At 34.3% G+C, this 25,972-nt stretch overlaps 1 protein-coding gene across 3 annotated transcripts in view; it reads right to left on the reverse strand.

The window, feature by feature from the left end:
* Window positions 1-25,972, reverse strand: part of LOC106641739 (long-chain-fatty-acid--CoA ligase 5) — a 705,145-nt gene that overhangs the window by 53,304 nt on the left and 625,869 nt on the right. For 2 of the 3 annotated variants that reach the window (XM_089593848.1, XM_089593847.1), the window contains one exon: window positions 10,534-10,851. The exons of the other annotated variant lie outside the window; for it this stretch is intronic. In XM_089593848.1, the coding sequence (XP_089449974.1) occupies window positions 10,534-10,851 (318 nt within the window). The remainder of the gene's footprint in view (window positions 1-10,533; window positions 10,852-25,972) is intronic. 3 annotated transcript variants of the gene reach the window in all.

Here is a 25,972-nt window from a genome sequence, read left to right on the forward strand (position 1 = left end):
CTCCTCCACTACGATTTTCTTTTTACGATACTTATTCATTAATGTCTTATCAGTAAATGCAAGGAAGATTATAAAAACAACTGGTATATTTATCGGCTATAGTTATTGCCTCAAGTAATATGCGAAATGTGGAAAAAGACCTTTTTTAAAGTATTTATTTCCTGCTCTAAATATGCTAGTTTCTAAATCATTTGAATGACTCAAGATTGCTTTCAGCTTATCTTGCTTGTCAACTTGAACTTCTTTCTCTCCCTGAAAACGACTAAGATTCATTGCAGTGTTCAAAATAACTGCTGCAACATTGCACATCTTTTGTTTTGTTAATTATATTTCCCATTAGCAGTGATCCTACATTAAATACTAGAAGGACCTTGGTTAGTGCCTTTAGTCTTACTTAGCTAACGTCCGTTTAAATTTATGTATAACTCTGTATGTATACCATTCTTCTTGTAACTCTGTATTCTATGTTATTTCATTTTTTGCTGATTTTTCAGCTGTAAGTAAGCAAAGATGCTTTGCAAGCTCATTGGGATCATTTAAGTGTACATAGTCCACTTGCTGCTGCTGCTGCAATGAAACAACGGTTTTATAGTAAAGTCACACTGATCCTTAATTTTTATTGATAATAACCTGACACATCAAAGCTTAAATTTTATTTAATTTTATTCTATTGTGCGTTTAAGTAAATCCATTCTTGCTAAGTCTCTTTTGATGTGCACTCAAAGGTTCAACAAAGTCACAGTATTTTCTCAAAATATCTTGAGGGATGCGAGTTGTATGAGGATGTTTTTTGATAAAAAGCTTCATCAATATAACTGTTATAAAAACTCTTATCCAATTGATTCTCATTTTATTGTAACTAAAATGATTTACTAATTCTTACATCTGTACTTTACATCATGTTCTCAAAGCTTATACACTAAATGGAGTAAGTATAGTTCATTGGAAGTATTTTGATTTTTATCATCCATCTGATTTTAAGTAATAATATTTCTATCATCATCATCATCATCATCATCATCATCATCATCATCATCATCATCATCATCATCATCATCATCATCATCATCATCATCATCATCATCATCACTTTGATTGACAGCAGATCCAAGCATCGTATCTTTATTATCGCTGTATTTATTTTTAATTTGTTTGGTAGGCAGATTTGGTGACCACCTATGCCTGATAGTTTAATGTCAACTTGACATTAACGCATGCACGAGTCACAACTTTTTCCTAGATTATTGCTGGAAATTTCATTTCCATCAATAAATTATTTATAATAACGAAGCTGTTATCAAACTCACCGAAGCAACTAAGAAGAGGTCAAAAGCAGTTCACTGGCGGTAAAAGAAATTCGAAGTGTTTCGTATTTATTGTGTTATCACCTGTCAAAGATAAGCCAATTTTTCTTTTTAAAAATTTTATTTTTTGCTATTTTGAGATAAAAAAAATTAAAACCTTATGCATAGGTGATCGAAGCATTTGAAAATATAAGACCCTTTTTTTTTTTTTGTATACACAACAATTTTCAGGCTGGGGTGTAGGTGGTGCTTTGGTGTAGGACAATGATAGCAATAGTTATCAATTACTGAATTACTGTTTTTAATCCCTTTTTGTAGTTGCAACAAAATTTGCTATAAAGGATCGGTAATTGGTTTGAAAGTCTTACTTAATAATCTTTTAGTCTTATCTTTTCTTAATTTAAATAATTCATATCTCTTCTAAACGGCTCTTACTGCCTTTACCAGCTAATGAAAACGTCATTATTTCTCTTGCTTATGTTGGCGCTTTGACGTGTCAAAGTAAGCTTATAACTTTGTGCTTTGTACGTTCTATATTCATAGCAGAACTGACGAAAACTTTACAGTATCAGCTGTTATTTATCTATACATATTTACAATTAAGTTAATCTTGATAAAATAAAGATAGAAGATTAACGTTATTTTTTACAAAATGCTGCGATGGATTGCAGTGAAAACCTCGAATACTGTCAGACAGTACTTATATACATTAAAGTAATGCCTTACAATAGAGATAACAAAGGTTATAGATTCATACTTATTGTAATTGACACATTTTTAATGTGTGCATGTGTCATACCGGTGAAACGAAAAAACAAGTGATAACGTCACAGCAGCCATGAAATCTATATTAAATCACAAAAGAGTAATTAAATATTTTCATACTTATAGACGTATACAATTTTATAACAAAAATTTTCAAGATCTTATAACAAAGTACAAAATCAATCTTTGTAAGCTAGCAGTAATTTTTAAGCATTTTTACGTAAAAGATTCCATTACAGAATAAAAAATAGAATGTTGGTTAAACTCAGTTCAAATGGTTTTAATAAGTTGCTCGATTAACTTTTAAATTTAATTACAGCCTATAATAATAATCGAAAACATCACAAAACAGCGATGAAACCAAACGATATTGCATGGACCCATGTAGCTTAACTTTTGAAATATTAAAGTTCTCAAGGTAAGTCTCGAAAAGAAAATCCAAAATCTTATGTTAATGATAGAGTGCGTATGAGCAAAGCGAAAAACCTTATAGAATAAAGGTTCACACCTTATTTGTCTACAGATATTCTCACAATAACAAAATTATTATAATTTATTCTAACTACTTACATTTAAAAAAATGTAGAGATCAACTTGTATGCAGGAGATTATATGATCAAAAACTACTAAAGGCCAAGTAACATGATTATCTGTAAATAAAGGATAGTTTTTAATTATTTTCTTCATACTATTATACAAGGCTTTATTTTGTTTTATGGATTTGGAGACATGCAATCTGAAGCAAACTATTAAAAAAACCATATACATTTACCATTTGGAAAAACCACATGAAAAATCCATATGGATTTTCTATGTGGTTTTTCCGTATGGCTTTTGTTCTAAATATTCATATAGATTAACCGTATGGAAGTGCGTCAACCATATAAAAGTAGGTAAACTAAATGGAAGTAGTAGACGATATGGAAGTAGGTAAGCCATATGGAAGTTGATAAGCCATGGGAAAGTCAGTAAATTTTAAGAGTTGTGATATTCCAGTATAATAATTCATATGCACGAGAAAAAAATATTCTGCAAACAAAGCAATGGTTTTTCTGATCACGTATAATACTAGTGGAAGCTCTAAATACATATACTGAACATTATAATTGTATTTCTTCATATTGTGTAACACACTGAAAAAAATTTAATATCCGCTATCGCATTTGTAAAGAGTATGACTGAATCTAGATTTTTATCATTTAGTAAGTTTTAATGAAGTTAAAGATTAGTAATGAGATCCGTCAAAGACGAAACATGCAACCTTTAAGAGCATATTTCTTTATCTTGCAAGTTTAACTGACTACATGATTTACTATTTCAGAATGAATAAAAACTTAATGTATTGAAAAGTAATAGACTTACAGGTTTTTCACATGGCTTACCATTCACAATAATATTGAAAAAGTCATACGTTATTAAACGCAATTTAAAAATATCAGATACTATAGTATGTTGAAATAACAAATACAGATTGAATTAGAATTTGACTATTAAGTCGATTGTGATAAAGTTTATCACTTATGGTCAGAGGTAACACAGGAAAAATAAGTAATACTTGTGTAATAAATAACTGTATTTAATCCATCGGTGTTGCAACATTATAAGTTTAATGCTTATGAAGGGCAAGAATTGTATGTACAACAGTGTTATTACACTATGCTATATCTAAGTCCGTATACGTGATAGAAGTTACGTATTATTATGTCTTTGTAAATGAACAGATAGAATAATACTTTTGCGTGTAAATAGGATGCATACAAATAAATTATAATGTGCTTTTGCTTATTTATTACTTAACGCAACATGATTTATGATTTATAAAATCGTCGTTTACAATATTTTTCATAATTTCATTAAAAAAAAATGTAGAAAATATGTATTTTGTACGAAGAAACACAGCTGCTAAAATATGTATTTTCATACAGGTACACCAAAATAAACATTTTCATCCGAAGAATTAATGACACACGTAAATTTTTTATTTTATGCACAAGCTACTTGAAAGATAACAAAAAATGATAACGAAAGTTGTTTTTATAATTTACGGCTATGGTTCTTTGACTGGCAAAAGTTTAGCATTCGACTTGAAGCTTATACTACAATTATTGAAAAAGAAGAATACTATTTTGGTAAAGCTTGTCCTCTCAGTAAAGAAAGAAGAGAATTCTTACATATTTATATTACTACACACTTACACATGTTGGATTTTAATGCCCGTAAGTGACGCGTATCATGACATTTGTTAGAGACTACTTCGTAAGATAGTGTTTTTTTCTTTATATACCCAGTCTAAAACAATCAGGTAAGATCTCACCTGAGCTGTTAGGTGACTATCTCATGCCAAAAACTCACCTGAGATTTCATAAAAAGTATCGTTGCTAAAGAAAAATTAAAAATCAATTTTACAGTACTCAAAACTGTCTTGTTTAGGTACCATTCGTATGATACATCGAAAAACACATCTTTAAAAGTGTTTCAAGTCAGGTTTTGAAAATTAAATGAATCTCTAAAATTCTCGGATGCTTTCTTAGATGAGATCTTACCTGAAAATTTGAAAAATTAATTTGATTTTTAAAAACTGACAGAAAATTCTTGAAACATGTAATTTTCGATGCATCATCCAAATGATATCGTTAACAGGGCAGCTTTGAAAACCGTAAAATTGATTTAAAATTTTTTTTTAGTAGGGATATTTTTTTCTGCAATCTTAGCTTTTTAGTTTTTTGGCATGCGATAATCACCTTAGATCTCAGATGAGATCTCACTTGATTGTCGTAGACAGGGGTATGATATATCCTGTACACAACCAAATTAAAGAACCGTAAAGAAGTTATGATATAATTATTTACAGAAACATTTTGGCAATTAAAAAATTACTTCAACTTTATACAAAACTGTTCTTGCATGGGAGACTTAGATTATACCTTTTAAAAAAAGCTGTGGTTCAAAATAATTCAATCTGTAATTGAAACATAGACTGCAAGAAATGTTGCATTTTAAGTAAGATCACATATATCCTACTTAACAAAATCAGATTATTGTAGACTTCTAAATAAACAAGCTAAAAAACGGTATTATCGAATAAAATAATTATTTAGCACATAAGAATATTTATTTTCCACAAAAATGGCTAAGATGCATGTGTATCTTTCTTGCTAGCTGAATTTTTTTATACTTACATAATGTTTTGTGGAAAGGTTGTGATATTTTTTTAATGAGAATGTAGGTTTAGATTACTGCTAATAAAATAATTATTATTAACATTGATAAGAATACATATATAATTGATGTCGTCTGTTACTATAACAGTAATTTCATCAGAAATATTATGAACTCGTTTTAGATGGATCGGTGGGTCAAGTAAATTGTCGATGTTAATAATGTTACATAATATTATTTTCTTTTTGGTCATTTCATCAACCATAAAATTGACGAGGTAAATATACTTACAATATTTCTTTATTGCATACGAATTACTAGAACAAAAGTTTCTTTTGGTTCACGATGTGTAGATGCCTTGGTCTTTTACAATTGTTTGATACGTCTGGCAAAAATCGAGATATTAAAAATGCGTCGAAAGACATGTTTAATTAGTTAAAGTTAGCTGAAAATTAAATATGTTACATACATAAGTGTGGTTAACATTAAAAGCTAAGTTCGATCGAAAAATTCTAGAATGGCGATAGATTAAAATATTTTTAATTAAAAATTTTGATTACTCGTACTATTAGTAAACCATGATGAATCGAGGTCTGCGTTTTTGGAACCACTAGGTACTAATAATATCTTTGATCCCTCAATAATTTAAGTTTTTAAATAAACAAACAATAAAATTATTTAATGAAAACTTGTAACAGAGCTCCCTATTTTTGTAACCAATTTTTTTTCATTTGTAATTAGTGGCACTCGATTAGTCTTTGATGAATTAAAAAAAGAAAAATTTTTGTACGGTCAATAGAAGCTAAAATAATAGTTCAAAAGTAAAGGCATTACATTTGAGCTACTATTGATCCTGCAAGAATAATATATTTTTTTCAAATTCATTAGAAAAAAACACAATCAAGTGCCACAAGGTAGAAATTAAAAAAAAAAGTTATACAAATACGGTCCTCTGTTACAATTTTGTATTAAATAACTTTATTGTTTGTTTATTTAAAAATCTACCTTTTCAAGAGATCAAAGATATCATTAGTATCTACCGATTTAAAAAAAAGCAAATCTCGATTCATTGCGGTCTGCCAATTGTACGAGGTATCGAAATTTTTAATCAACAATTTTGCAAAAAGTCGCCATTTTAGAATTTCGCGATCGGACTCGGCGTTCAATGTAAACCACACTTATGTTTGTAACATATCCTATTATCAGCAAATTTTAACTAATATCACATGTATTTTGACGCAATTTTTATTTTTTAGTTTTTTTACTTTTTCACGTGTGTAAACGATGAAAATTTATTTTTGGATTTTTTTCACACTCAATCCATATACAAAATAATTTTTCAAACAACTTTTAATTCAACGTTTCCTTATATATTTGATAGTCTTCAAAACATTTAGGAGAATTTAGAAAAACCAGAAAAATCATTCATTTTGCACGAAAAAATTTACAACACGTGTATTGGCTTATGTGAAGACTTTCAGGTATTGTTTCTTATATTTTTTCCTTCATTTTAATCGTAAATACGCATCGTTAAGATTAACCACTACTTTTCTAGTTTTAAGCTTCTGGCGCCTTGACTATAACTCTGCTGGCTCAGAGATGACGTTATTATCACCAAAAAATAATAGTAATGTTAAAAAAATATTACTTTAATTAATAACTTACAATGACCTTATTACAAATAATATAATTTTCTTATGAATGGTTCAATGTCAAAAAAATCAAAAATTGATTTAAAAAAAGTGATCTTAAAATTTATATATCATAATTATGAGAGTCATAAAAGATAAAATTTTTTCTAAATAATATTCTTGACTATTTGATTATTATTACTTAATGCTGTAAGTCATGTACAGTTTATTATACGGTTGACGTGTTAGTAACAAAATTAAATTGGATTAAAAATTTGTAAGAATACAATTAACATTACCAGCTTGCAATCCACGACTTCACTTTTAGTTTTTATATTTTACAATACAGAGAATAAAAATTATGACGTTCCGTATGTTGGTTTCTACTAGTATTATACGCGGTCAAAGAAACCATTGCTTTGTTCCTTTGAAATTAAATGAGAAAAAAACAGGGTCCTCAGTTAAAAAAGTAAACAAAAAAGGTTTACGAAATTGCTCCAGTTATTTAGTGTATCCTTATTTTAATATCTTATATTTATTCACGTTGTATTGACAGCAGAATATTTTTTTCATGTGCGTATGAATTATTGTACTGGAATATCACAACTCTGAAAATTTACTGACTTCCACATGGCTTATTAACTTCCATATGGTCTACCTACTTCTATATGTTTCACCTTTTTTTATATGGTTTATGCACTTCCATATGGTTTATCCACATGGATACTTGAAACAAAAGCCATATGGAAAATCCACATGGATTTTCCATGTGGTCTTTCCATATGGTAAATGTATATGGCTTTTTTTAATAGAGAAGACTTGGAACTTACTATCAACGGTGATGATGATCTTGCATCTCAAGCAGGTATTTATCTTTTGAGATCTGTTACTATACATCTCTCATCCTTTTCAAACTCTGATAACTTCCTTTTTAGGACGTAGATGTTGTTGGTGATACAACTTTACCCAGCTAAGTCCATTTTTTAAGACTATCTAAAAATTTACTTACTATGTAATATAGTTTACAGTATTTTAAGTTAAAGTAGCTACTCTCTTTTAAGTTAAGCTTCATATTTTAATAAATAAAAAGAGTTTAAGCCTTCGTAACTTACTTAGTGGTGCCTTCTGATTTGTTTGACATTAAAGTGATATCTGGAGGCTGGTCCGCATCCTTATGTAGGGCTGGGTTCTGTATCTTACATGGAAGAGGATCTGATTCACTCTCTGACTCATTGAGCATTTAAATAAGTTCTACAGGCTTAAGTACTTCCTGATATAAAGATATTTTCTCTTCAGGTGCTCCTCCCACTCCAACATCTCGTACCTTCACTGGCTGTCGCTCTCTGTCTTCTTCTACTACTTTTTTGTCTTGCTGCAGTAGGATTTTAAGGAACGCTTTATTCTCCTTATCAACTATAAATTTTTGCCCCTAAGGCCGTGTATCTATAGAGTCTAGCAGTAGATGGCGCTTATTATCTTTTGGAATCAGAGCTATTTTTTTCTGTTTCTCAGTGTTAACAATATAGTGCTTATAACAAATAAGATTTTATACGCATGGTATTTCAAATTTCTTACTTATTCAAGTGAGAATAGAAATGTTTTAAGTATCGCAAGGCTGAATACCGATAATTTTAGATGAGGTGGCAGAGGGTGACCTTGATCTGAGGTTACTTTTAACATCTAGAAGTGTATTTGAGTTGGCATGCCTAGTGCAGCTCTAGTTAGACAAGATGTATAAGCAAAGCCCTTAGGTAGCATAACTGTGGATGACGTAACACCTACCTCTAGATGCTGAAATCATAGTGACGCTCACTAAGATATCGTGAAGAAAAGGTACCGTCGACAGATAAGCTCTAAAGTTGATGGTTGTTAGTCGTAGAATTGGCTCTGGATCTGATGGATCAGCAAGAAACGTGTTGCAAAAAAAGAAGGCTTCTACATGAAGCATGTGGATTATTGGCGGGTTAACTGCTTGTGATGATACCTCTTCTTTTGAGAGATTAGAATGGTCTGGGACACGAATTAATAGATGATATAAGAATTGTCACAAATTTCTGATCAAACTGAAATGTTAATAATAAGTAGAGGCTAGTTAAATAAATTAAAGTAAACATAGGTGCTTAATTGAATAATAAGCTTCCGTTTATCAACGGTAGAAGATCCATTAGGATTTACTGGCAAGAATTTTTCGGAAGTATTAAGCAAAGAAAAAAAGCTTAGAAGAGACAGTTAGATTTTTCGTTTAAAGTTAACTTTGTTGCTTAGACTTGTGACAAATTGAGAAAATTTTTTGCATAGCAACAAATGTTTTAACGGCTTGCAGCAATTGTTGGCTTTTTCTGGAAATTATATTGACTAGAAAGGTACAGCTAGGCTTTAGCTGGCTGAGAGAGATCAAAAAGTAACGTTGATACGATGAAATCATAGCAAGAGCAAACACCCAAAAGTGCAAGTACCTAGAAGGAGTAAGGTCGCAAAAAAGAAGCAGTTATCACTATTCTCTACAGATACATAGTAAGTGTAACATTTGCAAGGAGACCAAGCTCACAGTTTCATGCTTTTTATTTAGAATTAAAGGCTTACTTGGGTTTGCATTATAGTTTTACGGTAGCTCCATAATGCACTACTAAGAACAGAACATGTCATAAGAAGTACGAGGTGTTCTAATGTGAAGCAGCTCGTTGCTTACTAAAATCTTAAAAAATTTTTTTCAAGAACCTTATAGTGGCTTGTTTATAATAAGTCCAGTATAATTCATTTTAATCGCTCATAAATAATACATAATTATTTGAATAACTACCGGAATATTTACGATAACGGTAATGGTGATAAAGATAACGATCCTGATACTGAAGGTAGTAATAAAAAAAACTCATGATAGTTACGACGAAAAAAATGACGATGATGAAGACGACGATCACGATGACAACAATCATGACGATAATGATCACAACGATGACAACAACGATGACAACGACGACGATGATGAAGACAATGACGATGATGATGACGATGATGATGATCATGATTCGATTACACATTTTTTCGTTCCATGTATGGGAGTTTTTTTTGCACTACCATTTCGAAATTTTTCCCCATCAAATTGCATATTGTTTCTAATGAAAAGAATTTACACGGGACAAAAATCGTCTGATGTACACCTTATTATAATTAAGTTATATTTATAAATCTCATGCTATTTAATTAAACTACTTGCTGTATTAAACTTTTTTGAACTGATAGTGGCGTCACCGATGAGCTGGACCGGTGTTTCCTTTTCTAAAAATGGAGTCATAAGAGGTCTAAATATTACGATGATAGCCATTTTTTTTTTTTTTTTTTTTTTGAAGAAATAAGTAAGTAGCTTTTCAGCATTATTGTTACTTGTTTTAATATAAAAGCTTAAACAAAAATCTCGATTTTTCTAGACAGGATAAGAATCTACTAGCACTTTAATTTTTTTAGCTCGAAGGTTATCACGTTTATAACTTTTTGTGTACCTGTGGATCACTTATTCCTCATAATTTGTAGTTTTTAGGAGTTTTTTAAACATTTTTGCATTATTTTTTTAGTCTTTTAATCTTCTACTATAATGCACAATATTCATTTGAAAAAAAGTCTATAGTATTAACAGACTAGCTAAAGAAAAATATGTTAAATGTAAATCAACGTACTTGTTCAAACGATTTGAGTCCAGCTTCGTTACCCCAGTTTCTTATATCTTCAAGTATCAAGCGCTTAACATTAATATTAGCACATAGTACACTTAATGTACCAGCTATTTTATTCTCTGTTGCCCAACATTTGACAATATCAACATCTGGAACTATAACTGCAACAATGCACGACTTAAGGGACTCACCATACACAAAAATTTGATGGACATATTGACTCTTCATGTATATATTCTCAATTTTTTCTGGAACTATATATTCTCCTTGAGATAATTTGAAAATTTGCTTTTTACGATCAATTATTTTCAGCGTCCCATTCTAAAACCAAAAATTTTTGTTTGTTTACTTGTATAAGAAAAATGGCTTCAGTCTTTTTTTAAACCTAAGCATTACTCTGTTTAAAAATTTTTAGGTATCATTGAGTAAATTATCACTTAACTTAATCAAACTGTTGAAAGAATAAATTTTTGTCATGGCAAAAAATTTGAGTTGGTTAAATCATTCTAACATTGTTACAAGAAGTTTAATATCTAAAGAAAAAAATTGGTACAATTTCAACGTAAATAAGTCATTCAATTAAAACAAATGGGACAAAAATTTATAACAAGGTGTTAAACTTAAGACCCTTGGTTAAAGTGACACTTTATAACGGTTTGTTACTGGACTTCATGTTATTATAATTAAATTTCCTGGAAACGGCATTTTTTGGCACATTGTGGTTTCCTTGAAAATACAAGAATTTTTTCAGTTCTCTAAGGGTATGTGGTCTTAAAACTATTTTAAAATAATCTTTTTACGTTTATACAAACATAGTATACATTTGTGTAAATAGTTTTAGATTTTTTTTTTGAATGATATAGCCAAAACAAAAATTTTTAAGATTATATTTATACATCCGTTAATATATTTTCTAATTAATCTAGATTGGCACAATTCCATATTTTTGTTACCCTTTTGAAAGCCATAAAAGTAACTTTAGCGTTGGAAAACAACTCCAACTAAAAATGAAAACTTATATGAACCTTCGGTGTCAGTAAATGCACACCCCGTCGATGGATTGAAAGACAGAGCAACTGTCTAGAAAACAGAACGTAGTGAGCCTAATGCAAGAGAGAAAATTTTCTAGTCCATACTTATTTCGTAAACATTTCTTGAAATAAAACATAATAAAACTTTTATCTCTAATCTTGAGAGTTTTGTTATCAGAAAGGACGCAGATAGGTCTAAGAGTACTTATTTAAAGGTACTTGCATCCGTCGGTGCCGATTAGTATAATGATAAATATATTAAAACTAGCTTGATTACCTTGTACAGTCACACAAATAATTTTATTTTTATATTTTCAGCAGTCTCTATATTGTATGGTGCTTAAAGTATTTATCAAATGCTTGGTCATGAAAAATTTTTCGAAAAACATGATTTGATAAAGTTAACCATACAGTCTTTTTATTCTTATATATTATCAATACGCCTTCTAAATGATGACTGTCATCACCGTTAAGTTCAACTTATTAACTGTAATTAATTTAATAAAAATTTTCCGATCGTATGACATTAAAACATTCAATAATTCTATACATTTACAATTATTGTAACAGTATAAAATTACGCATACATGATTTTTGTTACAGCGTAATAAGAATGGATAAGGTGGCTCGAACGACTAAAGGGATACAACTTTTTAATAAGTACCCTAACATAAATTTTTATATCCAAATTCCCAATGCCTGTTATCTCCCTACAAAATACACAATAATCTTTTACAGCACATGAAAATAACATTACTACAAGGAGAATATCGACTTTTAAAGCAAGTCTCACTCAAATTAATGGCCGATTTTTCTGATTATCAATAAGAAATAAATATTACTCTTGAGTGAACCCGAAGTTTTGTACGAAGATGATTTCTATCTTGACTTTCTCCTGACCATTTCCTATAAGTCTATAAATTCTAAAAATCATTTATGAAAATTTGCGCCAGCTTTAAAACACTACAGTATATATGTACTACACAATATTTAATTGAATAAGAAGGGCGTTCAACATAACTCCTACTGTCTTTCAAAGTAACCACGACCGCTCCCCCTCACTGCCTAACACAGCCACTATACAAGTTAGGAGAAAATAAGTCTTTTTTATAAGTTATTTTAACCCAATCGATATTAAGCTAAATCTTTCACTACCCTTACGACCCCACCTTGCCCCCACACAATTTTTTTGAACTCGATCATCGTTCCCACTACCACCCAGACAATTTTTCTGGTCCCATACTTATTTCGCAGTGTCCACATAAATGCTTAAAAAAGTTAAATAATACGATCCCACATCATCTTCTGTCTCACAAAAAACATTCTTACACGGTTTTTCGAAAAAATTGTACTCATACCCATGAACTTTCTTCGAATCTTGAAAAAAATTAACGATAAAGTAGAATAGATAAGCTCAACAGATACTAATGATACACATAGAAGTAAACAATAATTCATTTGTAACAAATTTTAATATATAATCTCTTGGTATGCTATTTTTTTATTACAATAAAATATATATATTTTTTTATTATAGTGCTCTACGTCCGGCTCCTCTGTTAAGGGCACTACTATGGGCACTTAGCACTTGGGAAAGGGACAAGGAAAGGGGTGGGAGGCCACCCATTGAAGCAGGGGGTAGGGGGAAATTAGGCAATTTTCGCTGCGAGGTCGCCTAAACCCTCCTCGAGGAGCATTGCGTGGTAAAAAAAAACATGTGAAAAATCACATAGGTACTTGCCCAAAAAGTCGCACTGGCCAGTAATTGAGCCATGGTCTCCCGCGTGCCAATCTACGACCTAGCTGACTGAGCCACCGCACGCATTACAATTTGATCACTTTCTATCCTAATTTTTCACACTTATAAAATAATAGAAACAGTGAAAATTCCACCTAATAAATATGACTCATTCTTACGAGGCCTTTCATACTGCCCAACAAAACCGTGATACAATATTCTTCTACTACCTATTTTTTAACATAAGTAGTTACGTAAGGGTTTAGTACACGTTATGGAATGTCATTATTCTTACCCCTACTTTTACTGTCTGTACGTCATCGAAACTGTAATAAAAGAATTATTTGATAACAAAATAATGAATTATATAAAAAAAAATTCAGTTAATTTCATAAATATTTTGATACAAAAGTGTCATTCAATTAAAACCTTCTGTCTAAACAACTCTGCAACATTTTGTGTTCCTACTTAATCAACTATCTCACTTTTCTTTTTGCATTGTGATAAAGCTTAATAAAATTAGCCATAGAAAAACAAAGATCTTACTAAGTACACATCTACCTTATTAAAACCTCATTCGTCAGACTTAACAATACTTATAGTAAAATTGAATTAGCTTTTTACAGACTTTAATTGCTATTTGCATGAAAAAAATCATTAAGGTAGTTATTTGGTATTTGAACAAATCTATATAGTTTTAGACTCTAAATTGTGTCAGCTAACGGCCCAAAAAAAATGGTCAACGTGGTCGACAATGGTTTTTCACCTTTAGAAAAGAACTGGAGAGTCGGACAAACAGTTTTGCTATTATAAAAAAGCACAATTTCAGGACGAAGAAAATAAGCTGCAGGGGGATAAAATTGGCCCATGTGTTTTTTTCGCAATATTAATGTTGTTAAAAGCTACTCCATGTTGAAAAAAGATCATTAATTTATCTAACATGGTTCCCGAGATGTTGTTATTTTTGATGCACGTTTTCATTTTGAACGCGGCTGCTCGGAAATTCTGGAGGCACGATGGGGAGAATGGGCGTGGCCTACGTCAACGGCTTGATACGCCACCCCATCCACGAAAAATAGCTGCTTTTTGTCATCAATTATTTGCATACGTCCAGAATGTCGAACGGAACAATGTTTTGGTAGGTTGTGGAATAACTCTCGATGAGAACAATGCCGTTTGAAAAATGGCAATATGTTGAAAAATCAGCCATGTCCAACTATTTTGTGCAGGGACCATTTTTTGCTTCTTGCAGTGGAACGCAAAAAGCTTACAACCGATCTTCTTAAAATTTCATGTGAATGTTAAAGGGCACAAGATCTACCTTGTATTCAGTTTTTAAGTCTTAATATTTAAATGAACGTGAGTTATAGATTTTTCAAAAAACGGTCCAAAATAGCACTTTTTGGCCAATTGCAAAAAAAACGGCTGGGCCAGTTTTATTTCCCTGGAGCTTATATTCTTTGTCTTGAAATTGGACATCTTTTTTAACTGTACAACTTTATTGTCTGACTCTCGAGTTCTTTTCTAGATGTGAAAAACTGTTTTTTACCTTATTGACTATTTTTTTTTGGGCTGTTAGCTGACACAATTTGAAGTCTAAAACTATTTTGATTTGTTCAGATACCTAATAACTACCACCATAATTTTTTTGGTGGTATAAGTAATTTTTTCAAAGTTAACCATGCTTTTCTGCTTAATTTATCCTATTCTAATAGAAAAAGCAAAAACTAAAGAAATATATCCTTCGTTTAAAATAAACGAAAAAGATAAACTGTTGCCAGTGTTTGCAATTGTTCTTTGAATAAAAAGTTTAGTTTAGTTTTTTCTACGTAATTTTCCTTTATTTAACACTGTTCTTACGTGATTAAGTTATTTGCAATCATAAAATATTACACAAACCATTAGCTGGACTTGAGTTTCTTATAAACATCCCTAAACTTCTGATTTTATAATTAGTTCTTGAGGTCGTCAGCCTTTATAGATATTATTCAGTATTTCTATAAGAACGCTTGAATGAATATTATTTTCTAACTTATTAACACCCCTATTATTTGCTTTACCTGTGCTATAATAGAATTCAGACACTCTTTTTAACCTTTTAAAAATTTGTTTTTAAGTTTAAAGTGTACCTATTATATGAAGTTATTTATTTTATCACTATTCTTATTTAAAAATATTTTCGAACAAATATAGTAATTTATTTATTTCTTAGAAAAAATTAATGTTTTAATGTCTTGCTCTTAAGTTTTTAACAGTAAAACCTCTCCCACTTAAACAGCCTTTTGACAAGGTAATACCTAGGCAACTTTTTCTTACGTATGTCCCTCCACAGTTAGTCGACTACCCCTTACGGTATCAGGATGGGGATACAAAACATTATATTTATAACAGAATTATTATACTGATTAACACAAGTATTACTTACATAGACATAGAAACAGACGTATTATTTTGATGTACATTTGTCAAACCACATATAATGAGGTTCCAACAAAATTTAACGATCTTTTTGTTAAAAACAAAACTTAGTAAAAATGGAGTACTATTCAGTAAACAGATTGAAGAACCATAAAAACACCTTATCATAATAACATAAAATGTTATTCTTATCATCCCATTTTAACACTAGTGGTAAAAAATTATTTCTTTAAATAATTATTCATTGATTGCTGTTCAAAAAAATTTAATGAAAAGGCAGATAACCACCACCTAAAAATATTAATTCTTTGCCAAGATTTTGTTAGTATTAAAAAAGTCTATCGGTCTATAATTAACGATTCGCAAAGCTTTTTCTGAGTGTTCTAAATAATAACGTCAGTCTCACGTTACTTTTCGAATCTTATTTTCAGAATGAACTTTGGCATACTTTATTGATTTATCACCGTGGAATGGTGACATACGTTAGAAGAATACGAAATCACCTGCAACAAAGTTGCGCTGGAGATACCTCTAATCTTTAATAAAATAATTTACAGCTACAAAATAATGTGTGTACATTTTTTTTATTGTCAGTCTGTCAGTTACTTTTTTTTAAAGTACTTTGACTCTTATTCGTTCCTCTAATATATTTTACTATTACTCAGAAAAATACTAGAAATATAAGTTTTGCTTGAGTAATCAAATGTAAAATTTAGTCAGGTCATTGGCATATAAAGCGGGCAGCGTGTATATGTATTGCTATATATATAAATGTGAGGTATTCTTTGTGAACGAATGACGCCCCCTTCTCCAAAATTGGTTTGATTTATTTAGGTTCTGTAGGTAGTCAAATAAAAGGTCTGAGCATCTAGTTTTCAATGCCGAGTGGCATATACATTCAGTCAACATTCCTGACCCAATATGGCTACCTGAACCACGGGACTTACAGATTCTCTTCAATAAAACTGCTATAAATCTTGTGGCATGGACCCTGCAGGGATAAAAAAGGCTTAAATTAAAAATCTTTAGCTTCTTTATCAAAACAAGTATAAAAAAATTTTTTGTTTGCTATAAAATTAAAAATGACGGCAATAACACGTGACCTACAGCTTTTTTTCAAGAAAACTACTATAAACCCCGCAGCATAAGCACTACAGAGGTCTTTGGAACTAGCTGGGAAGCTATCCTTAGCTAAGGAGGCCGGAGGAGTATGCAGGGCGAGAAATGATGACTCGTCTATGTAATTACAAGAGTAGGTGCTACTGACTAGGAGCGCGTGTGTCTCGTGTAGATGATTGTGTATTACTGACGAGTCCACGCTAGTACGCTACACTTAGGTGGCTGAGAGAATCTTAGTAGTCGGAGTGATCGGTGGTGGCAGCACTGCACGGTGGTGCTGCTGCGAAGACTTTACATGAGACTAGCTGTTGCTTGCGTCGATTTCATTTGGTCCCCGTGTCTTTGGACGGTGGTGCCATATCCACTCTCCCTCCAGTGTAGCTCGCAGTAGGCGAGCTGAACGATAACGTCTTCTTTGGGGTGGCTCGTCCAGGCGATGAAAGCTGCGTGGACGATGAGGGTGGTGTAGGCCGTTTCGCAGGATTTGACTAAGCTGGAGGCGGCGAAACTATAGGCGCCGGTCGCATGTTGAACTCTGGTGCCGTTGGTCGCAGTAATGAGGCGGGTATAGCTGGGGTAGGCGTCTGATTAGGCGTCTGATTAAGCGTCTCCTCGGTGCCGGCTGCGTTGGATGATGAGCCGGCTACTTCCATGTGGGCTGGTTTTAGAGCGTCGGTGGAGACGGTGAGATGTCTGCCGTTAACATTGACTACATATGTTCGGTCATCTATTTGTCTGATGATCTGGTGAGGACCCGTGTATGGTGCCTGCAAAGGTTTCCGGATGGAATCCACGCGTTTGAAGACGTGAGAGCACGTCCTGAGATTTCTGTGGAAAAACGTTGCGTTTACCACTGTGTGTCTGCAAGCTGGTGTTGCCATCATCGACTGAGTCAGGCTCCGGAGTTTCTCAACGAAGGTCGTTGGGCATGCGTCTGGATGACTTTGAGTTGTAAAAAACTCTCCTGGTACCTGAAGCGTAGTGCCATATAGCATCTCGGCTGGAGATGCTTGCAGGTCTTCTTTGTAAGAAGTGCGTAAGCCAAGCAGGACCAGTGGCAGTGTCTGAGGCCATGGCTGATCTGGTCAGCACATAAGGGCTGCTTTGATTGTCCGGTGGTTTCGTTTAATCATCCCGTTTGATTGGGGATGGTACGGAGTCGTTCGGATCCTGGAGATACCCAGGAGTTTTGTGAGCTCGGTGAACAATGCTGACTCAAATTGAGCGCCATGGTGGGTAGTGATGGTGAGTGGGGTTCCGTACAGAGAAATTTACCTGTCAATGAGGGTTCTGGCCACTGTTGTTGCTTGCTGGTCAGGGATAGGAATTGCATCTGGCCATTTAGTGAAACGATCTATGATGGTCAGGCAGTACTGGAACCCCTGACAGATGGGTAATTTGATGAGGTTGATATGGAGGTGTTCGAGGCGCACTTCTGGCTCCTCGAAATTCCCTAATGCTGACCGATTATGCCAATGTACCTTAGCACGTTGACATGCTTCGCAGGTTTGCGCCCAACGAGTGAGCTCCTTTCGCATCCCGGGCCAGACAAACTTGAAAGCGACGAGACGTGTTATGGCCTTGACACTTGGGTGAGAGAGATTCTGAAGAATCTCGAATGCCTTGCGACGCAGGGCTGCAGGCAGATAAGGCCTTACTGCTCCTGTGGAAGTGTCGCAGATGACGTTGTGGCCGTCGACGGGCAAACTCTGCAGGACCAGGCTGGTGTTTTCCTCCAGGTGCTGCAGCTCTTCGTCTGTGGCTTAGGCTATGGCGATGGTCTCTGCATCCAATTCTGAGGGCATAGAGACAGTAAAAATTCGGGAAAGCGTATCGGTGACTGGATTGTCTTCTCCCTTCACGTAAACGAGGTTGGCGTTGAGTTGAAGAATGAAGTCCATGTAGCGTGCCTGTTGGCTAAAAAGAAGGCTAGGGGCTTCCAGTTGCCATCATCATCCTGTTGTTCTTGGGCTGCTCCAATAGCAGAGTCCGATGCGTCGGTACGTAGAGCCAAGGGAGCGCCAGCACGAAGGAAGGACGACATCGTGGCATCAACGATGGCGAGTTTGCTTGCCTTGAAAGCGGCGTCTGCTTGCGGAGTCCACGTCAGGTTGGCCTTCTTCTACTTGGGCGGTAGCTCCTTTAAGAGATCGTTCAAAGGCGCTAGGATCCTGGCTGCCATAGGCACGCAGCGTCGGTAGTAGTTGAAGAGTCCAAGGAAGTGGCGAAGCTCCGTTTAGTTTTCCGGGCGAGGAAAATCGGTGATGGCTTGGATCTTGTGCGGCGGGGGCTTGAAACCGTCCGCCAAAACCAAAAACCCCAGGTAGATTACTTGTTGATGACCTAGCACGCATTTGTCCGGATTTATGCGCAACTTAGCCACCCGCAGGACCTTGAACAGCTGTCGCAGATGTATGAAGTGTTGTTCGTGGTTGTTGGAAGTGATAAGGATGTCATCCAGGTAACCTCTTGCGAAAGGCAAGCCTCGGAGAAGATGATCTACAGTGCGTTGGAGAGATTGTGCCACATTACGCTGACCCATCGAAGACCAGGTGAATTCGTACAACCCAAAAGGCGTAGTAACAGTTGTCTTCGGGATGTTGTCGTCCGCTTTACGGATTTGGTAGGATGCCTTCCTGAGATCTACAATAGAAAAAACGTTGCTCTTGGCTTCTTGGAGCAGGTCCTCGACGATGGGTAGCGGGTAGCGGTCAGGTACGGTGCAAGCGTTGAGGCGCCTATAATCGCCTGTCACACGCCAGCTTCCGTCTTCCTTTGGCACTAGATGTAATGGGCTCGCCCACTGGCTGGACGATGGCCTGATGATATCCTGGTCAAGGAGCCGTTGAAACTCCTTTTTGGCTGCTTCAAGAGGTGGACTGGTGAGTCAGCGTGGTCAGTCGAAGACTGGAGGGCCAGTTGTGTGAATCTGGTGGTACACCAGCAGATCCGGCAGCTCCGCTGCTAAGCCATCTGCCTTGGTGATATCCTGGAGTTCATCCAGCAGCTGTTGGTAGCGGCGACCAAGATTGCCAGCTGGTACGTTGGAAGTCGTGACGACGACTGACACTCTGTGAAGTGATGTTGGCAATGTGAAAGCTCTGGACGTCAGTCGAGTGGTTGCATCGACCAGCAGCTTGTTGCGCAAGTCTACCAGAAGGGCGTAGTGAGCCAGGAATTCTGCGTCGAGGATTGGAGTCTCGACATCCACCACGGTGAAGGACCACTCAAAGGCCCGACGGAGGCGTAGATCGAGCTGCAGGTTGTGCGAGCCATAGGTGGCGATGGCCGAAGCATTGGCTGCAGAAAGTGTGAGGGGTCGGCGTTGCAGGTTGGTCTTGACCTGCGACCTGGGAAGCAAGGAGATGACCGAACCTGTGTCGGCCAGGAACATGAGTTTTGATGATCTGTCAAAGATGTGTAGACGGTTTTCCGTGGGCAGTGTCATGCCACCCTCCACCGTCTGGACAGGAGGTAGCCTTACTGGTTTTCCGAGGACTGGGCTGGGTACGAGCAGGGCTTCTTACATCTGCTCGCATCTTCACCAAAGTTAGCGTGGTACCAACACCAGTCGCTGGCGTCCGGACCTCTGCTGCGTGACCTGTTTCTTGACCTGGAGCGTCGTCAATTTTCCCTCAGGGATCGAGTGAGCGAAAGGAGCTGGGCCATGAAGAGACGCATAGCTGCCATCTCCGCGGATAGCGATTCCACCGTAGGCGCTTGAACTGCTGCCACTGCAGGTGGTGCCTGGTGCTGGGTCATCTGCTGGGCCAGTGGACGTTGGTGGTGGACGGCTGCTGTAGTGGGGTAGTCTAGGATGAGCTCGTCCGACAAAGTGGCCAACTCGTTGAGAGGTGAGGTCTTCAGGACCCTGATGTGACGGGCGATGGAGGCTGGCAACAAGTCGGGCCCCTTGACTCGAATAGCCTCGTCAGAGACTGCCGCTCCCCCCAGAGTTTTCATGTGACGGAGCAACTGCGATAGCTTTTTGTCGCCAAGCTCGAGTTGTGTGAACAGCTTATGTAGCTGCTGATCCTGTGTATCCGTCAAGCGGTTTAATATTTCCTCTTTTAGATAAACATACTTGCCTGTATTTGGGGGGTTGAGCAAAACATCCGAGATCTCTTGGACGTGTCATCTAGAGCCACGACGACGTAGTCGAACTTAGCTGTGTCTGCGCGGATGCCGTTATTGTTAAAGGCCGATTCAACGCGCACAAACCAGACCTTGGAGTTCATTTTCCAGATGGGTGGCAGATGTAGAGATGGCGTTTTTCTCCTGTTACGGGTGTTTGCGGCGTCTTCGTATTCTGATTCATCATCTGTGACTTGTGGAATTTGTTTGCCGGGGTCATTTTCGCTAGCATCAAGGCCATTGTTGTTGTTGAGGCATGAGCCCGAGGCGCCGTAGTAGTACTGCCGCCATTTTGGACTGTGTAGCAGACAAAAAATGTTCTTTATACTTGTTTTGATAGAAAAGTTAAGGATTTTTAATGAAAGCATTTTCAGATGGCTGAAGGACTTATGCTGCAAGGTTTATAGTAGTTTTCTTGAAAAACAGCAGTAGGTCACGTGTTATTGCCACCATTTTAAATTTTATAGCAAACAAAAAAATTTTTTATACTTATTTTGAGAAAGAAGCTCAAGACTTTTTATTTTAGCCTTTTTTTTTACCCTTGCAGGGTCCATGCCACGAGATTTATAGTAGTTTTATGGAAAAAAATCTGTAAGTCACATGGTTCAGGTAGTCAAATTGGATCAGGAATATTGACTCAATATATATGCCACTGGGCATTACAAACTATATGCTCAGACCTTTTATTTGACTACCTACAGGACCTAAACAAATTAAACGAATTTTGGAGAAGCGGGCGTCATTCGTTCACAAAGAATACTTCATCGATGTATACATATAGAAAATGGCAGAATTTAATGTTATGTTTTAGGGGGAAGTGAAACAGTTGAAAGTATAAATATATACATTCTCAACCTATTTACTTCCCCCTAAAATATAACGTTAAATTCTATCATTTTCTCCCTTATTTTGCCTTGACATACTTTTTGTCCTGACCCCTCACCACCTTCTAACCCCTAAATCTTTTACGTACCCCCTTTGACCCCCACAGCATTTCTCCCACATAATAATTTATATTTATATAGTTATAATTACGATCGTAAGTGAATTTATGACCAGTCATGAAATATTTTGTTTAATGTTAAACTAAAACATTACAGAAAGTTGGTTGTTAGAACTTCATCCTTAAAAAAAAACTTGAGAAACGTAGATTTAATTATATCGGATGAGGCTTCTATGATTTACAAAAAAGCGATAAAAGTAGTCCAAAGAATCTTGCGTAATTTATGTAATACAAATAATAATTTTAATAATAAATTAAGTATCTTAGAAGAAGACATTAGACAGATTCTTTCAGTTAAAAAAAAAAGCATCAGGAGCACGATTAAATAAGAAAGTATTAAATCATCTAATCTGTGGTCATTGTTTCGTGTTCTAAAACTTAATATCAATAACGATCAACCATCGACAATCTTGATTCTCTAGAACATCTGTATCATTATGGTCCATTGTTACTCAAGCAGTGGTAATTTGTCGCTATTATTTAGCCAAATTGAGCAAATTTAGATTTAAATTCTTGGGCACCGATCTCATGCCTATCTAATTAATAGCAATTTAATGATATGAGCCGATCAATATATAAAGATTCTCAGTAACTAGTCTGGTGCTAATTTAACGTTTGGGATGTACTATTTCCTTTACTATATTGATATTTTTGTGTATTTTTGACGATCTCAAGCGTCTGGCATGCTCTTTGTAGTTCTCATCTCTGTTAGTGTTTTGTACCATCGATAAACGTTGCTGTTGTCCAGGGTTCCAGCTTGGTAAAGGGTCAATAAGGATTAAAATGAGATCTTTTCAGAGGTTGGCGATGGGTAGAAAGAAATTTTGTTGGAATATGTGTAAGTTGGTGAGGGTCTTGATAAAAAATATCAGGAGTCAATATATCAAAATAAAAAGAATGAATTATTTGTTTTTTAGGTAGTCTTATCCGGTAACAACAGTTGCAATAAAAAAAAAAAATTGCGTAATATTAAGTTACCTAAAACGGTCTTTATTTAACCAACAAATTCTGGCTTATTTATCTTTAACGAAGTACTTTTATAGTGAATAACATCAGCTAATAAATTTTAGTTGTAGACTGTTAGGACAGCATAAAAGTGGTTTGTCATAATAAAAATTTAAATTAAATATTTTTGTTTATAACAGCTTTTCAAGTACAAGAAAATAATAACAATAATGGCTTTGACATAGACTAAGTATCTTGTTTTTTAGAATGAGACCATACTGACATTTTTATCAGTACACAGAAGAATAACAATATCTTTGTGCTTTCATACTGAAAGTTCTATCGTAACTTTCTATAGGGCATTTAATAATTACTAATTTAATAGAGACAAGCAGCATTTTCAGCATTAAGATTTAAACTCAATTTAAAGTAAGTATGAGTATGAGTAACACGAAGTGTTATAATAGTATCTCAACCGGGAAATACTCCAACGCGTTTCATGATGCCAGATTTCGTCGTTTTTTGTTTAAAAATCATTAACTTGTAAGGAAAATAAGGCAATTTTTAATTTTTTTTAATATATAGATGGTTAAATAACAATTAAAAAAATATACAAAATCAGTTTGAGAACTTTTTTTCCTGAGGAACTTACAAGACTTGAACTTGTGGAAATTGAGCGATAAGGTTATGTAAAACTTTACAAAAGCACAAAATATAACATAGCTTAAGGTAACGTATAGAGTCACTTTTTTCAACAAAAATAGTAATTTCCGACAAGAATAATTGATATAACCTCGAAACATTTTCTTGTACAACCATTTTCATTGCTATATCGTAAAACGCATTGTAACAATATGTTACATATTTTATTAAATTATAAACGTCTACATTTGCTTATAAAATAACGAAAATATTGTTGAGACAAAAAAACCTCTCATCTTTGCAATTTATCACGAATTTACTTACTTACATGATTTTCATAAGTTTGAGGTTATACAATTTCATCATAATAAAAAACAAGACTACATACAGTTCTGTACAAAACAATAGATTGATAATAATTTTAGTAGTCTTTTTACATTTAAATAGTTCGACAAAAGACTGTAGACTATGTAGCATGTTTTTAACAGACACTTTAGATTATTTTGACGATTATAAACAATTACATATATTTAGCTTATATAATTAATAACAAAGCTTGTGAAGCAATTATCTGAAAGAAAAGAATCTTTTTTCAGGTAAGTACATGACTAAATAATAAGACAGAATTGTAGAAATGTTGAGGTTAAACGCTTGCTTTCCCTAGTTCTAAACAACAGTTATTAATTCATATTAGGATTAAAACCTTGACAATCAATTAGGATGTATTTTTTATTCTTGACGTGTCGTATACGATACGACAAGAAGTAATAGATTAGTTAAAGAGAAATTTGAACGTTTGTGGATAACATAGAGTTTTGTTTCTAATGTTATAACGTTATGTTAACATTATTGGATAGTTCAAGTATTTATCAGATAGCTTAGACACATATAAGCAGTTTCATTGTCACTGAAAGATCATTATATAATTAACAAATAGAAAATTCATAAACTGTTAGAAGAATCTATTTTTAATCGACGCCCAATATACAAATTGTAAAGTTTTAATCATAGTTCAACAGTTTTTCGTATTAACGTCTAACAATAATTTCTTGACCAAATCATTCAAGTAGTAGAGCTTGCAAATAATATGAGAAGGTAATAATGTCCTATTTCATGCTATTACAAAATTGACAGATCCTCAGCTCTTCTTCTGATACTGATTTGCTCATGCTAAATTCTTCCATTATAATACATCTCCTATAGCATAAATGACTAAGCACTAACAGCCGCTTTCTGCTTACCTAAAAATGTAGGCACTAGAGACCTATTAGAATAGATCGTTACTAATAAACTATTAAATTATTAAAAGTATTCGTTTGAATGTACGAAAACTGCATTGTCTGGTGTTCTAGATAATGTTTTTTAAGAAGCAAATGTATAGATGGAAGTAAACAAATATTGACTGTATATTTTTTATGGAACAATAAGTTCTTAAATGCTAGATAACAAGGGTCTGAAATTATAGATTGATCAAATTTGTAACAGTCTATTATAATTTACAATACATATGTAGCTTTCTGAAGTGCTGCCACCTTCACGATTATGTTTTTTTTTAATCTTGATGGATTTCTTCTTATGGCTCATCGTCAACCTCAAGGACAAATCAATCTTAGACACCAATCCTCATGCATGCAACTGCAAATTAACGTCTTTAGTTATTAAGTACTATTTAATTTTAAAGTAGGGAATAGTTTACTTTTCTTTGACCGTCAATTTATTGTTAAAAGAATCTATTTTTCTTTACAAAATTATTTATTGAAGCGGTCAAGCTTGTAAATAATCTGATAAGGTAACAATTGCTCGCTAAAATGCATGCCAATTTTTATTCTGAAGAAGGAGGTATGAATGACTTACAGAAATAGAACATTAGTAATAAGGTATCACGAAAACCAAAGTTAGTTTTATTTTACAAAAACTGCAGTTCCAGGCATTCCAGATAATATTATTTCAAAAGCAAGTATGTGTTGGGATATGCTTGAGGCAATTTAAGGCTTTAATGGCTTGTCGTCGAATCTGGTAGCTAGGTAGCCCCACTGCTACCGTATTAAGGATGAGGACGGAGTAAAAAATATGAAGTCTTGCTAGTTAACGATAACGAGATTTTATTCTTGGTTAGAGCAAGTTACAAGGTGCTTTACAGAGTACAATTGTCTAGCAGTGTCGGTAGACAAAAAGAAACTGGCTGACTGTGTGAGCTAACGTGTGTGCAGCGCAACGGTCATGAAGAAAGAGCAAGAGAGAAGACGCAGTAGAAGAGAAAACTCCCCACATTCTACATAGCGCTCACGCCACCTGTACACGAGCTCGAGACTACAGAAAGAAGGCTTGGTATCAGACTGAAATGAAAATGTTATATGTATATATGGGTCATTCTTTTAAATATGGTAAGCGTTTGTACCTTGGGTTCTCCGA

The sequence above is a fragment of the Copidosoma floridanum genome, unplaced genomic scaffold (assembly GCF_036245765.1).
Source record: "Copidosoma floridanum isolate Cflo_tuat_1 unplaced genomic scaffold, Cflo_Japanese_pri ptg000020l, whole genome shotgun sequence".
Taxonomy (NCBI): Eukaryota; Metazoa; Arthropoda; class Insecta; order Hymenoptera; family Encyrtidae; genus Copidosoma; species Copidosoma floridanum.